Below are 18,109 nucleotides of genomic sequence, written 5' to 3' on the forward strand. Positions count from 1 at the left end.
TTGCTCTTCATCAAAGTCAGTAAAGCAGGGTAGGGGGTGGGGAGAAAAAAATGAAGCCTAGAGTCTTTAGCCTTCATCATTCAGCACCTCTGGAGTCTGGAGGAGTGTGTTTGCCAGGTTTTAGTATGAGGTTATCGTACAGAGACAGCACAGTTGTTATCCTTTTCTCTTTCCCCAAGAGAAGCCTATACAGCCCGGTTCCTTTTTTGGCAGATTACTATGAATCCTTGCTCAAATAAACAGTGGCCCAAATTAATACATAAGAAACTGCCTTTTCATATGAATGGACCGCTAAGAAAGGCGGTCCGCGTGCTGTCCCTGCTGGACAGAAAATCTCTTGAACTTAGTAGGGATTTTGTTGAAAGAAGGAAAGCAGACATAATTAATAAATAAAAAATGAACCAATGGGTATTTCACGTTCTTAGATTACTTTAGACTGCAGAATTGGATCTTTTCAGAAATAGTACAATGCTTTCAGTGGTATTGAGTGAGAAAATCACTCAAAATAGATATAGCCTATTCATGTGCCAAAAGAAAGAAAGAAACAAAGAAAGATAGCAGTTTTAAAATAATATTTTAAGAACAATTTTAAAAGAATAGCTGTATGTATGTCACGAGCATTGCTGCGCTATGGAGGCTGCATCAGTGAGCATAACAAATGACAACTCAGTCGATTCTTCAGTGTGCAGTAGATTTAGAATTGTGTGGCGCCCTCGAGTGGTGAATATGTGTGTTGCATTCCATGTTCTCCAAAATCAAACATTTCTTAGCTGCGTCTTCCTTTAACAAATGGCAAAATATTCACTGGCTAATTCATATTTTTATGGTCATTAATATTCCAGTTCTATTTAGGGCTTATTTTTGTTTATGTGTCATCTGTAAATGTAGTCTAAACATTACGATTTTATTTATTTAGTGATTTCATAGTTAATTTCGCTTTTTTTTTTTAATTATTATTATTATTTAGGCTATTTTTATTAATGTTCATTATTGTTGTTTTTATTAATATTTTAATATAGTCTATGTCTTTAACTTTTTATAAACGTTGTAAGCTTTCTCCTTCTCATGAATGTCTGGCTAATTGCTTGATAAACTTACCCACCCCCATTTCGGAAGTTTGAATGGTTAGAAGTTTTTTTTCCTTTCTTAGATGGTCGCTCCTCCTCACCCGAACCAACCCCCTTATTAAAACAACTCCAAAATCCTGCCCGGTTGAAGGAGACTTACACGTGTATTGCTTACAGGAATCATGAATTTATAGCGTCTGGAAGAAATTAGACGCAGAAATGGACAGTTCACTACAGTTCACTACTGTCCATATTACTGGGGAAATTTGAATGAATTACATCTTCACCATCAACATTGATTACTGTTTGATACTTTTTCTTCTTCTTCTTTTATTGACATCGTCAAAATTACCTGCCAAGAAAGATGACCTCAATACATCAAACTGATGCCAACTACTTACAATCAATTTATAGAAGGAGGCGAGAAACTTGAATGTCTTCATTATTTTTATGGGAAACGTGGATATTACACACCTTTCCAATTCATTGTTTGATGCCCATGAGGGTCTCCTCTGGTTTTTCCACAAATAATTTAATGAAAAAGTTTGTACTGCGTGTGGTTTTGTGCACAGAGCCTCGTTGGACAGTATCCCTGTAACACTAACGGGACATCTTAACATCTGCTCCAAGGTATGATCATAAATAATTCAGAGGATAACTGTTTCAGACTTCCAGAGAAAAATGTAATCTGCCAGAATTATAATAATTTTTGCATGTATCTACAACACAGCCTTATTTTCAATCTCAAGTGCAGATCAATTTAAATGAATGGAGTTAATTTATCAATTTTTGAAATATCAACACATGCAATTTTTTCAGGGTCCCGCAAGTTGTATTTCATATATTGTACATTTATGAGAAACAAGTCTCAACAGCACAGTTTGTAATAGACTATATTACGCAGGCCTATATGAGAACATTTCCAGAAAATATTATCCACAGAGACGAATACCTTATTGAAATTTGGTAATTTGTCAGTGATGTTTCATCTAGCATATTATTCCTGTGCATCTTAATTGCCAGTCTTGGATCTCCACAGCATGCGATGGCCAATCTTTCTTTCTTTTTTTCTTTTTTTTTTTGAGTTTCAAGATTTTAGCTATGTTTTATAGATACTTTTAAAACAACACTTACCTGATATACAGTAGTTACAATTTAACATTTAAAAAAGCATCAGTAGGCCTATGTATAATTGCAACAGAGACATGTTCGCTATATTGCCGGGAAATCCGAATCTGGCAACTCTGACCAATGGCAGAGCAGAACAGCCTTCGCGCGGAATCCAGAAGCGCACATAAAGAAAATCATGCTGACGCAATCTAATAATGATTTGTCATGACGTTTACTACCTTTGGAGTGGTAATAAGCGGAACACATTTAGAATACAAATCGTTTTATAATTGTCACTTACCAGAGCTGGTTGCATTTCACTCTGAAAACTCTATAATAATGTTAAGAATTGAAACGAGAAGAGTCACATAAATATGCTTTAGGAAACACTTAAACATAGTAAAGCTGTTGTGGCTAACATGCTAACAAAGACAAATTATTCATCCTTACAATGCGTTTCTAGGTTCTTTATTTATAGGAAAGTTTACATTTTACACGTTGACAGACTTACACTGTCTATTTTGCAGTCTTATAGCTATGATCATATTATAATGAGGCACTGCTTGATAGGCTATATAATGGACAGAATTTCAGGGCAAAGTTGTACAGGGGGGCCCCAAGTAACTTGCTTAGTTTGCCTATAGGGAGGACCGACACTGCGTATCTTAGAAGGGTAGGATGGGTGACAAGGCAGTGTCTTTAGTTTTGTCTCAGTGCCAAAATTCCCTCCAACACAATTTCAGTGAAATGCATGATGGTAAAACACTTTGTTCTAGATTTGATCAGTTCTACCATCTTTTGTGGGAAGTTAGCAGAAATCATATCCATTAGGCAAAACCTGGTGAAACATTCAAGTTTGACAAAGGTGAAAACCCAGCAATAATTGTTTTATTTATTGTTGTGTATTATGAGAAATACATACTGTATAATATTTATTCTTCCTTATTTATTAATGAATGAATAGTACACTTATTTATCGCTTTTCGGACATTATACACTCTATACTACGCTTAACATAGTGAACAGGGGGTTCTCGACCACCACCAGTGTGCAGCATCCACCTGGATGAGGTGATGCAGCCATAGTGTGCCAGTATGCTCACCACACACCAGCTATTTAGTGCAGTAATAGAGCCAATTCATGGATGGGGATTATAAGGAGGCTATGATTTATTTTGAGGCCATGATTGATAAGGGCACCGTCTAATTTGGCAAATTGATAATTTGCCCAGGACACAAGGATTACACCCCTACTGTTTTATGACATGTGCCCTCACAGAGAATCAGGACCTCGGTTTAACATCTCACCCGAAATATGGTTTTACAGTATAGTGTCCCAGTCACTATACTGGGTCGTTAGGACCCGCACATCATGCAGTGTGTGCACCCCATGTTAGCCTCACTAACAACTCTTCCAGCAGCAACCTTACTTTCCCCAGGGAGGTCTTCTATACAGGTACTGACAAGGCTTAACCTTGGTTAGCTTCAGTAGGCAACCAGTCTACAGCGTGATTTGGTTGCTGGTAATTTCTTTAGTCAGATATGTTTCCTTTGTGTCTCAAAATAAGGTTAACCACTAAATTCTTTATTTTTAACATTAAATGTTACTATCTAAAGTATCTACCATCTCACTATTAATGAAATGTAACTATCAAAATATTTAAATTGACATAGGATGGTTAATGAATGCAGGAGCAACAGATCACCAGGCTTTGCATATTTTACAAAACAACTGTCAAAAGTATTTATTCACTACAGCTAGGATTATCCCCTACTTTCCTGATCATTTCCCCCAAAAGAAGACTTAAACTATGTACCATGGATTTCCTGCCACATAATGACTGTCTAGTGGGTCATTCATGAGTTATTGTGTTTCAAATGGAGCTTTGTCTAAAGAAAGCTCCTCCAAATCTCAGGATAATAACAAACATGTCAGCAGTAAACTTACATGATTTTCCTCCCCCACATTCAGAAATAGTGTCAATATCCTCTCTAAATGAATATTTAGATGGCCAACAATGGCCTTTAAGATTTAAACCTCTTCTCCTAACCTCTTTCCTGTACTCGGACAATTTACAGAATGATTGATCTAAACCAAGCTTCAACTCACTTTGTGGTGGGGTTCAGTGGGCTTTGCAGGGCTATGTTCCTTTTTGCTAGTGCAAATTTACTCTTGCTGTACTGTAATATTTCATCTAACTTCAAAGCTAGAGTTTTCCCCACTGAGGATGATTCGATTCTTCAGTGGTCTTCAGTGCTCTGTAACTCCTCTATGTCCTGCTGGATTATAGTCAGATCTGCACAGATCATATACACTACACATGTACTCACAGACAACTAGTAATGCAAAAAAAAAAAAACTTATATTAAATAGTTGTTCTGCATAGTTTTATGATGAGACATGCTGTATGACAAAATACCATATTTCAGTTGCGAAGACAAAATGGATTTGATATAGGGTTAAATTTGATCTACAGTGAACTCAGTGATGTCAAATGTTTTACACACACACACATGTTGGTGCGACTATCCTTATGAGGACTCTCCATGGACATAATATTATTATTTTTTTTCATAATTATTATTAGTTTTTTTCAGCTATTTGAGTTACGGGGACACTAGAAATGTCCTTATAAACAACATTAATAGCATAATACACTTGCAATTACCAGTTTGTAACAAAAAAATCCTCGTAAAAAAAAGTAATTTTAATTTATGGGAGAGTAAATGATGACCGAGTTTTCTATTTAGATATTATTCAGAATATTTATTCATTTGTTCTCATCGTATTCCCATTGGCTGCTTCCTGCAGTATAGGTGACATCCAGGTTTTACTATCCTTGTGTGATTATTTTTCTTTTTTGGTCCTACAATGTAAGAAAAGCCTGACACACACACACACACACACACACACACACACACACAATTCCTCCTTCTCATCCCATCTAAGAACCCCCATTTACAGCAAGACAAGTTAATTTGCACATGTTAAACCTTCCTCCTAGGAGAGACAAAGCACACACCAGTTTGCGTAAACACACAAAATTACATCATTTCCAAAGACAACATTTCTGATGTCTCACATGGCTGTGCATACTTAGTCTCTGCATACTTTTTGATGTTGGCTACATCAGTCTCGGCACTTTTAAATGAGCCATTTGGGTACATAGAGAGTTTATTGTGAGACATGAAAGCAGGTTTGGGGATACCCAAAAGAGCAGAACAGGCGTTTCAGACATGAACACCACTTGCTCTACTTAAACCAATGGGCTGCGTGTGTCTATGTGGATGAGGTGGAGTTTGGTGAGTCCATAGAGACTGTCAAGGGCCTTGTAAACAAGCAAGATGACATTAAAGGCTGTGACACATGCCAGTTAGATGCATGCCATGCTGGATTCCATCATATCATTCACAGCAAGGCCAAAACCACTTTGTAATATAAATAGAGGCGAGAGAAGGAAGATTAGCCTGTGAGTGATAATGAAAGAAAAGGGAATTCAGTGGAGAGAGTGGACAAACCAAAATGCAGACATTGAAGTGTTAGTTATCCAAGAAATGAAAGATTTGTTATAATTTACTAACCCTCATGTTGTTCCAAACCCCCTTGACTGTCTTTCTTCTTTGGAACACTATAGGTGATATTAGGCAGAACGTTCAGTCAAAAACATCATTCACTTTCATTGCATCTTTTTTTTTTTTTTTTTTTGTACAATGAAAGTGTAGACTTTCAACTATTGTTGACTTTTTTTCTGAAAAATTGCTTTTCTATTCTTCATTTGTAAGACCCTTTGGATAAAACATCTGCTAAATGACTAAATATAAAAAGTAAATGAATGGTGACTGAGACTGAACATCCTTCCTAACATTTCCTGTTGTGTTCCACAAAATGACAGAATTATACCTTTAAAACAATGGTCATATTCAGCAGTAATAAGAGTGTCTTTAGTATAGTGCATTGAAATCTAAATTTCACTGTTCATGTGTTCCCACGGAGAACTAAACAGATGATGTCATAGGGTGGTGCTGCATACTCATGTCTGCCAAGCAGATGGGGAGCTACATTAGTTAAGAAACTTGGAACAAATGGTCACAGAGACCGCTCAGATATTCATGACAGGAGGAAAGGGGATGAAATATGATGCTGTCTGAAATACTGTTGCTTATGCAGCAGGAACAGATGCATGTATTCATTGATATGCATTTCTGACATGCAAAAATCTGTTATTGCTACCACAAAGCTGTTCATACTTCTACTTTCATTTATACTGCATATGTCTGTGTAGTGCAGGAGCCCCAAATCCTAAACTAAAAATGTGTAATATCATTGCAATAGATAACAAAATATCAAAGCAAGTATCATTTTGTTAAAGAAAACTAGCACAATCACACAGTTTTTTGTCAGACGACGACACTTCTTGATTGTCAAGTGTTAGTGGAACATATCTGTGGAGATGGGAGTGTGGCCGAGCGACGTCTGTAGAGAGCGAGGCCAGGAGAGGAAAAACAGTAAGGATTGACACCTGTGGGAAATCACCCCTAACAGCTGTTTTGTGTTGCAGTGAGAGCTGGAGAGGGATAAAAGGGCAGAGGGGAGAGACAGAGTGACACACAAAGCTGTGTGTGTGTGTGTGTGTGGTGGAGTGCTGAAAAGCAATACTGTGTGCAAATTTGAAAAGTGTGTATAATAAAAAGGAATCACTTTGGATTTTTTTTCTGGCACCCACGTCCTCCTTCGTAAAGAGCAAGAGACCTGTCACAATATCCATAGTATTAAATGTGATGAACTACACCTGTAGTTTCTTACCTGTGGTAAGTTGAGAGCAACAGAGGAACATACATCCACTAGAAGTCACACTTGGACCAGTTGATTCTAAATAATTGGAAAAATGGCTGAGAAAAGGGAGGTTTGTTGTGAGAAAAGGCTTTAGTTTAATTTGTTTTAAGATGTCCATTGGTTTGATATTTTGTTTCAACTGCAGTTGAAATCCATAGATTTTTAAGTGTGGCTTTGTACAGTAGTGTCCAAATACTTTTGAAGCCACTGTATTTTGTTCAATATTGGTAAATCATGAAATTCACCATTCAATATCTTGTTATTTTCAGATGAGATGTGATAAAATGATCACCTACCTAAGGATTGTTGGCACAGTACTGTTTGGCATTTCACTGCTTGTGGGAATCTCTGCTGCCTACATCATGGGCTACAAGCTCATAACGACTGCGGGCAACTACTTGTCCTTTGGTCTTTATGGGGCAATTCTAGTCATACACCTCATCATCCAAAGCTTATTTGCCCTGTTGGAACATAGAAACATGAAACGCTCCCTGGAAACCCCTATCAAACTCAACAAATCACTGGCCCTATGTATCGCTGCCTATCAAGAGGATCCCAGTTACCTGAGAAAGTGTTTAATATCTGTGAAGAGGCTCACCTACCCAGGGATAAAGGTCATCATGGTTATCGATGGCAATAATGACGAAGACAACTACATGATGGAGATCTTTCGGGACATCATGGGCCGGGATAAGGCAGCCACATTTGTATGGAAAAGCAACTACCACCATCGAGGGCCAGAGGAAAATGTGGAATCATACGCTGAGAGTCTGCAGCACATTTCTCGCCTGGTTCTCAACAATAAGTGTGTGTGCATTATGCAGAAGTGGGGCGGGAAGAGGGAGGTCATGTACACTTCCTTCAAAGCACTCGGAAGATCTGTTGACTATGTACAGGTGAGTCTCTCTATCACTTTCTCTCTCAATCTCGGGCAGTACAAGACCTGTCTAGCCAAATACGGGGGCAACACTGGCAATCTGTACAAAGGCGCTTTTGTGACTCCTTAAGTGGATGCTAGACTGGAGCATACAATATACTAATGGTGAGGAAAGTAAATTCCTGTTTAACACTGGTGCTGTTTATTGAGGGCTTGCCGTGGGAAATCATTCGCATATCCCAGGACTTTTTCTTGCACTTTCAGAAGAGATCACTGATATTTTCCATGCCATCTCAGAGCATAGTACATTATGATTAGCTCATGACATTGAGCATTTGTTTTAGCCCAAGGGAATGTGTCACATAAAATGTTCATATCGCATAACTAAGTGAAACCCCTAAGGCCCTGCTCTTTGGAGATTTAAATCTATTCTAAACATGTACATCTAACTACTAAACTGAGTTTCAACTAAGGAGACAAATGTTGTTGTTTTAGTATGCATCATAGATAGACACAGCTCAACACAGAATAAACAGTTCACACCACAATACAGCTGAGAACAGTATACACAAGTTTTCCCATAACAAAATATTATTGGTCAGAACGACTCCTAACCATTGCTTGAGCTATTTATGACACATTGTAAGCCTGGTGATTTATCAGCAAGACTACTGTCGAGATAAAATTTATTTTTAGAGATCCTCTTCAGTATTTTAAAACATCCGCTTTGTGCTGTGGATTATGAAAGTTTCAAGTTTAGCTTAAATCCTAAAGAAAACTAAGGTTAAATTAAAGCCTAGCTTTCAATCACTTATAATCATGTATGGACCCTTGCAGACTGAGCAAATAAGTTATTTTATCCACAGGCCACCTGATTCCAATGATCGGGTTACCAGGCTTGTGGTCAGGGCCACCATCAGGATTTATGGACAGGGGGACAACATTTTCCAAATTGGGCCAAATCTAAAATTTCAATAAAATAATTGTGTCCAATGGCTGTAAAGAAAGCAGGGAAGGCTGTCATCAAGGGGCTGTGTTTGATGTCAATCAAACTGCGCATATGTGGGTCAAGTGCAGGTGGACCTGACACCATCTTTGCTGCCTACATTGCGCCGGGGAAAATTGCAATGTTTATTTTTTCATTTAGATAGACTTCATATAAAAAATGTAGACTTCTCAGCATAGGTAACGTGTCCCACATTAACATAGCTACACTTTGTCCCACATTTGGTTTGTTGGGATCTGGTCACCCCTAGTGTGTGTGTGTGTGTGTGTGTGTGTGTGTGTGTGTGTGTGTGTGTGTGTCCGAAACAGAGTAGAGAGGCTGCAGCGGCGTGATTTTAAATTACACCAAAACGTTAAAAAGAACTGTAATGTCGGAGCTTATCAATACTAAGGTCTTTAATAATTTAGCACCAGGGCCCATTTAATACCGGGTTTTGGTACCCATCCCTAATTATAAAGGCATTTATATCTGTCTATTATATTGATATCTTATCTAGTTAAGTGAACGTGCTAATGTTATTTAAAGGTTAAGCTAGCTAGCTGCAGTTTTATTTGCTAGTCTACACTAGCTCCTCGCTTTTGCCACGTTCAGCTTCGCCTGTCATACCTAGTGCGTCATGCTTGGGAAGAAATTTGGCCATCGCCTCTCTGCTTCTTTAGTTCACTTTTGCTCTCTGTTTGCTCGCATTACTTTTTTGTGCCCCTGATGGTGAGGCATTTTGACTCTCTAGTCAGTCCCCGCTTTGCACAATGCACATCGGGTGTGTTCCGCACATCTGATTGGCCAGGTGTTTCGACCGAACCATTTTCACAATAACTGCGGGTATCAAGTTGAAATGTGTTTTAATGATAAAAATGAATGTATTTATCATGTAAATATATATGCATTCTATTTTGGTGATATAAGTCAGTAAGTAAATTGTTGTACATGATCCCATTAAGGGTCAACTACAGACCTTTGCATGGGCCCCCCCGTACCCTTTGACCTCCCCTGACGGTGGGCCTGCTTGTGGTTATTATCACTGTGGGGTGTAGTTGTAAAAGCAGAGTGGCATAAACTTTACATGACTTGCCCTGCATGGAAAAAGCAAGGTATACTCATGGCAATGTTCAGATGCTTAAAGCTTCACCAAAGCTTTACCAATTCACTAAACAGGTACACCACTTTTGCACATGGTTTTTCAACCAAAAAAATATATATATATTCACCAAACACCGCCTATTCTTTTCTATAGATCCTTTCCACAGACTGCGCCTTGTGTATGAAAGTTATCGCTGTTTGCCTGCTGCACTATTACCACACACTCAAAGCAAGGCAGTAAATGGCATTTGATTTTTGTGTAATTTTGTTTTATTGCTCATGGCAGCAGCATCTTTTAAATGATGGAGAAGAAAGTTATAACCAGGAATATATACAGAAATAAGCTGTAGACGAGTACACTTTTTTGTTTTAAAGAGCAGATTCAGGTGTCAGGATTAAAGTGGTAAATTAATGCTCAGCAAAGTATGCTAAGCATTTGTTTTATACTGTGAAAAAACAAAATAGCAAGATTAAGAATTGCACCATGCAAATTACATTTAGCAAATATTTTATCGTTTGTGTAACGGGAGTCAGCTGGTACATGATAGCTGTGCGGTATGTGTAAACCTCACTCCCCTGGCCTCAAGAGGCGCACTAGTGACTGACGCTAGAGGCTGTAGTTTTTAGCCTCCTCGTTAACGTGCCCACCTCCCATGCCGATTGACACTGGTTCGAATCCCACTTGGAGAGGTTCAATCAGGACCAGTTACATTTGCACTACTACATAATTGCCTAATTCCTTTTGTGAATGATAAAAATTGGTGTATTGTGTTATCAACTAATAATTTTCAATCCTCCACAGTATTTGAACATGTCAAAATCTCTACCAATTAATGAACACACTGTACTCATTAAGGATGTGCCCGAAGCCAAATACCTTATTCGGAAAGGCACGAATAATGACTTCAAAACAAATAACAGATTCATCCGAATAATAGAAAAAATATTAGTTTGACTGATTGTCCAAGAAGCACAAGGATAAAGTTACATTGTAAATAAACATATCCAGAATTATAACTAATTGATGAATCTGCTCAGCCAATATTTGTAAAGTGTAAACCTTATGAATGAAAATGCGCACGGTGTGATTTCAAATTGTATGGCTGTGGTCTCGAATCCTTTTGCAGTCTCCGTTAATTGTCCGAGTCTGGAGCTTATCAAGTATAACAATAATTAAGATACAACATTATATACATGTTATACTTCTTTAAATGTCTATGTTAATGTAGCACACGATTCACACGTAATGATTCCATGTATTCATTTATAGCTGAAACCTGAGCTGAATGTTATATTCTTGACCTGAAGAGATGATTTCACGTCAGAGCTCATCTATCCTTTTTTAAAGTTGACCACATTTATATCCACATTAGCGAAGGTAATTTTTTGATTAAGACTTTATTCCGAAAATGTAAAAATACTCCATAAAGGTTTAAATGCTCCATAGAGTGTTAATCTATTACTGAATATTCCTGCATATGTAAAATGTATAAACTAAAACATGCTTTTTTCTTCTTCTTTATAATATGCTAAATTAGTGAATAATGTTCTTGAGCTCTTGAAAAGCACTATATAAATTTAACATCATTATTATAATTATTTAACTAAATAATGGAGTTTGTAGGCTATATCAATTTATTTTAATTGCTTTTAATTATTTAATTTGTATTTAATATTCACTGCAAAATGTGTGCTTGACATTTAGCATTTTGCTTGACACCTCCTGTCTCCGGAGTAATATTATACATGCACAGACATAAATGAAAATACTGTTTCAGCAGATAATATCTGCAATACTAGGAGAAACCAAAGTTTACATATTACAGTTTATGTAGCCTACAAATTCATCTTTATCTGGTAAGTAAGAAATAATAAAATAATAATCTAACTAAACAATATTTGTAGCCTACAATACTACTACTACTACTACTACTAATAATAATACTTACTATTATTATTATTATTATTATTATTAAGCTAATATTATGAAAATGCATTTACAAGGCAGGTTTATAAATATAAGAGTAACATTTTTAAATGTTAAATTTTCATTTAGTTTTGACATATTTCTGGGGTAAGCCCCACCCACATCCAGTTCTATCTGAATACAGAGACAGATACAGCAAAATTTGTCATATGTACAGATACAGATACAGGCTTCGCTACACACCCCTAGTACTCATGTTTAATGAGTATCAATAACTAGCTCTAAAACTAAACCTATAAGCCATAACTTATAAATTGTGTCGGTTGCAGGTATGTGATTCAGACACCATGTTAGATCCAGCCTCCTCTGTGGAAATGGTTAAGGTTCTGGAGGAAGATCCCATGGTCGGAGGAGTAGGTGGAGATGTACAGGTATGTTTCTCTTTTGTTGGTCTGTTTTGATGGGTTTAGAGGGTGTTTGAATATTTGTCAGACTGGGAGACCAGCTGGCTGACAATCCCACATAAAACAATGCTGTCCAGACTTTTAGATCAGTTAAACCAGCTAAGACCAGCAACCTAGGCTAGTTAAAGCTGTTTTTTCCAGCAAGGGAATATCTAAAATACTATAAATATCAGTAATTCTGGATCTGATTTCTTCTCCCTAAAGTTTAAATGATATTGCAAAGATAACTGTTCTTGGGTCACATAAGCCTTCAGTAAAGCTGCAATATCTAGAAAATCTCTGGAACATCTTAACTGAGTGATGCACTTTTGGAGTAAATAGTCACTATATAGTCAATTAAAGTAAGCTATAAGGTTGTTCAACATATACTTACATATTCCCACACCACTCTTTCCATATGGCTTTCAGATGTCAACAGAAATGCATATTACTGTGCATCCTTTACAAACAACCTATAGATCTTGACTAGATTCTCACAGTTCTATAGCACTACCATCTACAATCTATTTCCATACTTAGGATATACATCAACGTGAAAAATGGCCAAGACATGCATACAGTATGTACTCTATATGTTGAACTACAGACCCTTTGATTTCAAATTCCGTTTTTTAATCTCTCCCTCTAGATTCTGAACAAATATGAATCGTGGGTCTCCTTCCTCAGCAGTGTGAGGTATTGGATGGCATTCAACATTGAAAGAGCTTGCCAGTCATATTTTGGATGTGTACAGTGTATCAGCGGGCCCTTGGGTATGTACAGGAACTCCCTTCTTCATGAGTTCTTGGAGGACTGGTACAATCAGACATTCATGGGAAGCCACTGTAGTTTCGGTGATGACCGGCACCTGACCAATCGAGTTCTGAGCCTGGGATATGCCACAAAATACACCGCTCGCTCAAAGTGCTTGACCGAGACACCCATCACTTACCTACGCTGGCTCAACCAGCAGACTCGCTGGAGTAAATCATATTTTAGGGAGTGGCTTTACAACTCAATGTGGTTTCACAAGCACCACTTGTGGATGACCTATGAAGCCGTCATCACAGGCTTCTTCCCCTTTTTTCTCATTGCCACTGCAATCCAGCTCTTTTACAAGGGAAGGATCTGGAATATTCTTCTGTTCCTGCTAATTGTCCAGGTGGTGGCACTCATCAAGTCCTCCTTTGCCAGTTGCCTCCGTGGAAACATTGTCATGGTTTTCATGTCCTTTTACTCAGTATTGTACATGTCAAGTCTGCTACCAGCAAAAATGTTTGCAATAGCCACAATCAACAAATCGGGTTGGGGAACGTCTGGACGGAAAACTGTTGTGGTGAATTTTATTGGGCTTGTTCCAATCTCAGTTTGGTTCACAATCCTTTTTGTTGGCATTATTTATACAATAATCCAAGAAACACGAAAACCCTTCCCAGAGTCTGAAAAAATTGTTTTAATAATTGGAGCAATTGCGTATGCCAGCTATTGGGTTGTGTTTTTGACTTTGTATGTTGTTCTTATAATGAAGTGTGGCAAGAGGAAGAAAGGGCAACAGTATGACATGGTTCTAGATGTATAGTATTTACCCAGTTGCCTCTCCCCCTTTTCTACGTTTACATTTTAAACAAGCTCAGACTGCTTTCAAACATGCGGGCACTCCACAGGTGACAGAAAGTGACACCTTAAGGAGACATCTTTGCTGCTTTGACTGGTACAAAGATATTCATTTGAAGTGTTAACGGAACATTAGAATAATGTTCAAACTGTTGATGTGAGCTTTGACACCCTTGAAGTTTTAGTATTCTACCACCAAATGACAACTTCTTTGCACTTTCACATTCACTCTCAAAATACACAATGCTTGATAGAACTCTTAGGAACAAAATACCTCAGTGGTTTTGTGCTAACCAATTTGTGCTAAGTGTATTGTGTGTGTGATTGGAATAGAGTAAATTTATAAAAAAAAAAATCAAAAAATAATAATTCTTGGTTAATTTATCATTTTTACTTTAGTTTGTTTTATATATATGTAAATAAATATATTCTGTATTTGCATTTTAGATTCAAATCTAAAAGTGAACTGAGTAGTTTGATTGAGCTTTACTTCTTATTTGCATAATGTATTTGTATTGCCTTTTATATAGACTTGTTTATTTTTTGTTTAGCCGCTAAAGATTCTCTATTTTTCACTAATTGTTAATTATGAGCAAATGAAAATTTAACTGTTAGGACAATGAGTTTTGTATCTGACCAAAATGTGAAATTAAGAAGCTGGATCTGTCTCTATGATGACAACAGTAAAAGGCAAATCTTTGGATAAGTTATTCATTAAGAAGAAGGGCAATGAACCTGTGTTATTATAATAAGTGTTGATGGAGAGAAGACCTGTTTATTTATACACTATGGTTTATAGCTTTCTGGTTTGTGGCTAAATGTTTTGTATTATGAAATTATCATTTTCTGTTTCGTTTCAATGTTTTAAATTGTCCTGTAAAGTTACTGACAGTCCCACACAATCTATGCATGTGTAATAGGAATATAATAAATCAGAGGTCAGATTGCTACACAAATTCTGTACAGAGAGAGTCCAGAGCATTTGCTCTAAACCGAGGCACAAATTGCCTTTTGTAATTGTTATTTGTTCATGCAACCTTCTATCATCCATCAATGTCCGGTGCATTTTTGCAAATCATCCTTAATTTTACTATTCCCAAGTGATGCCCTGGTTTCATTTCCCAGTGAAGTCAGTTTCAATTCCTAGCAACTTAAAGGGATAGATCATCCAAAAAATTGAAATTTGTTGTTCTAAACCTGTATGTTTTTTCTTTCTTCCATGGAACACAAAAGGAGACAGTAGGCAAAATAATAAACTCAATTACCATTCACTTTCTTTGTATCTTGTTTCACTGCAATAAAAGTAAATGGTGACTGAGGCATTTTTGGGTGAACAATCCTTTTAATGTTTGCCAAATGTACTGTATACGAATATTATGATTTTAATCATAAACAAAAGATGATGAGTAATGTTACTTTGTGTTAAAATAAACTATGGATTATAATTGATGAGGGCGTTTAATTAAAAGGAATATGGATTGGGGGAACAAGCCACGTGATAAGATGCGTGGATTGAATGTCTCAGACGCCGAGGCAACTGTCACTACGAGTCACTACGCCACCATGAGGACTTAGAGCTCATTGGGAATTGGGCATACCAAACTGGGGAGAAAAGGGGAGAAAAAAGTTTGGTTACTGAAATTACAGCAAATTTAACCTGCAGTATTGTCATAAAGCACTTTTTTCTTTGTGCCAAATAAAAGAAAATGATACTTCATCATTTTAATACTATCATACATACTTTATGTGCTGTCTCCTTTATAAGAATCATATCTTTGAAAAATAAAGATATGGCCTTATGCGTTTTCTTCTCGAACTCTGCCTTCATAACAACCCAATCACATCTATTGGTGTAGTGAGTAGGGAAATTCATGTGACCTTAGATTGCTCTTACACACAAAGACTGTATTGGCCTCAATTCTGAAATTTCATCACTGGCACTGTATCAGGGAGGAGGACTGCCATGGTGACGCACTTTGTTAACATAATATACAGTGTTACCAGGTCGTAATGGCCACAAATCAACAGTCTAGACCAAGCACTCAAATGTCTTTCTCCTAATATGTCAACAGTATAGTATAATCCCTCAGTGCACTCCTTCTAGTGATGGGTCGTTCATGAATGTTTCGTTCATTTTGAAAAAATGTTTTATGTGACTCAGAAGAACGAGTAGTCTCAGAGTGATTCGTTCATTTTGTGTTGGCCGCGCATGCGCATTGCGCAACCTCGGTTCGTTTGTTACGTGAAAACCGCATAGGCGATATACAGGAAACAGAAATTATTAGTTCACCTTTCAACTCTTTTGGTCCGAGTCGTTGGTTCTTTTGTCACATGACAGACGTATACACTATGCATTGCTCACACAGGAAACAGAAATAATTAGTTCACCTCTCGAGTCATCTGGTCCAAGTCGTTCGTTCTTTTGTCATGTGACAGCCATATACGCTAGCGTGCCTGCTGTAGTCTTGGGAAAACACTGGCTTGATGATGGCTTAAGCCCATGAGCCATCCTCACCGGTTTTCCAAAAAAATTCCTCAACACAGACAGTGTGATCTTGGCAGTAATACTTGGTGTAAGAACCATGCTTGGTGTAAGAACAGCAAGGTAGGGAAAAGTTTTACATTTTGTTTTTGTTTATGTTCATACCCTGTATGTCTTTCTTGCATTGGAGAGTTATCCAACATTTTGGAACACTAAACTGCAGTAGTCATGTCGGAGATAACGATCAATAACGGATTAAAGGTGAACACTATAGATTAACAGGAAGTTGTGAAATGATGAATTCTGGCAAGAGTATTCTCATGTTAATTTGACCAGCCATTCAAATCCTTTTATGTCCCTGTTAACCGTAAATGACAAGCATGCACAAATCTCATTTGTGGACTGGCTAAATGAATATGAGAGCAAAACATCCAACACTGACAGTAATAATAATCCATTCACTACAAATTCAACTGTGAGTGCACAGTGTGATTTAGCAGATATGTCTGCATGTTATTATAAACCAAATATACTCCAGCAGAATATGAGAGAGACTAACCCATTCAAGATCAGTCTGCAAAGTGCATATGCACAACAGTTGAATTGAGACACAATGCTACACACAGAGTACACCTGTGCATGAAACTGACCCCCACATTCTGGGAAGAAGGCCAGCAGTTTAAACTTCGATTCAAAGCATGTCTCATGTGGAAAGTAAACGCCCCGACTGGCATAATATTGATAATGACCTACAAGATGCTCAAGCCACTGGAAGAAATGCTACCTGTCGAAATGAAAGTGAACATTTTCCCCCCAGGTCTGTCAGATCCAGTCTGCATGGTGGGCAGCTCCGTCAGTTGTGTTATGACATATCATCTGATAGTGAGGCAGAATGAACTACCCAGAAGGAAATGATTCCAACAATCGGACCAGGTCAGTTTGATGGCTCAAAATCATGGAAATAATTTTTACATCGCTTTGAGAGTTATGTCAGAGCTAATCACTGGTTAGAAAAGAATGGCTGTTCAACTGAGGTTCTGTCTAGTTGGTGCTGCAGGTGCAGTGATCCACAAGTACCCTTGGTCAGCCCACTGGGATTATGCTTGATTCGTGGAAGTAGATGCTGCATATGGTCCATCATCAGAGCATGCTGCTGCTATCGGCATAGAGTTGAGGCAAAGATTACTTAAACTAGGCAAACCACTACATATGCTAAGGGGGTAACATCTACGAGAAAGTTTCCATTGTGTATGTTGATTGTTCTGAAAGAGAGCAGGATTCTATTAGTGTGTTTATCAACGCCATGCGGGATACCGGTATCATGCAAAAGCTACTGGAGGAACATCCACGCACACTGGCCCGAGCCTACAAGATCGCACACTGTTATGAGACTACAATGCGGGCAGCTACTAGCATCACTCAGCTCATACAGGTGGCATGAGAATGACTAAACGGGAAACCAGAGTAGCGCTCATATGTGAGTATCATGACCAAAGTGGAAGGGATGGGGAGAATTCAATTATGCCACCTGCTGAACAGAGGTTGAAGCCACCCAAATCAGGTCTTCAGCCCCACATTAAAGGGGTTAATGGAAAGGAGGAGTTGAGAACTGGATTGACAATATAAATAACAGTTTAATTAATTAAATTAAACAAAAAGACAAACACACA

The 18,109-nt window shown here is 37.7% G+C and overlaps 1 protein-coding gene across 1 annotated transcript; it reads left to right on the forward strand.

Moving 5' to 3' along the window:
- The first annotated feature begins 1,256 nt into the window (after positions 1-1,256).
- Positions 1,257-15,680, forward strand: LOC127657572 (hyaluronan synthase 2). Its single transcript, XM_052146429.1, has 4 exons — positions 1,257-1,697; positions 7,280-7,906; positions 12,230-12,331; positions 12,993-15,680. Exons 2-4 carry the CDS (start codon positions 7,280-7,282, stop codon positions 13,920-13,922), a joined length of 1,659 nt encoding a protein of 552 aa, XP_052002389.1. The 5' UTR covers positions 1,257-1,697; the 3' UTR covers positions 13,923-15,680.
- Positions 15,681-18,109: the final 2,429 nt, after the last annotated feature.

This window comes from Xyrauchen texanus, chromosome 17 (assembly GCF_025860055.1).
Source record: "Xyrauchen texanus isolate HMW12.3.18 chromosome 17, RBS_HiC_50CHRs, whole genome shotgun sequence".
In the NCBI taxonomy this organism is placed as follows: Eukaryota; Metazoa; Chordata; class Actinopteri; order Cypriniformes; family Catostomidae; genus Xyrauchen; species Xyrauchen texanus.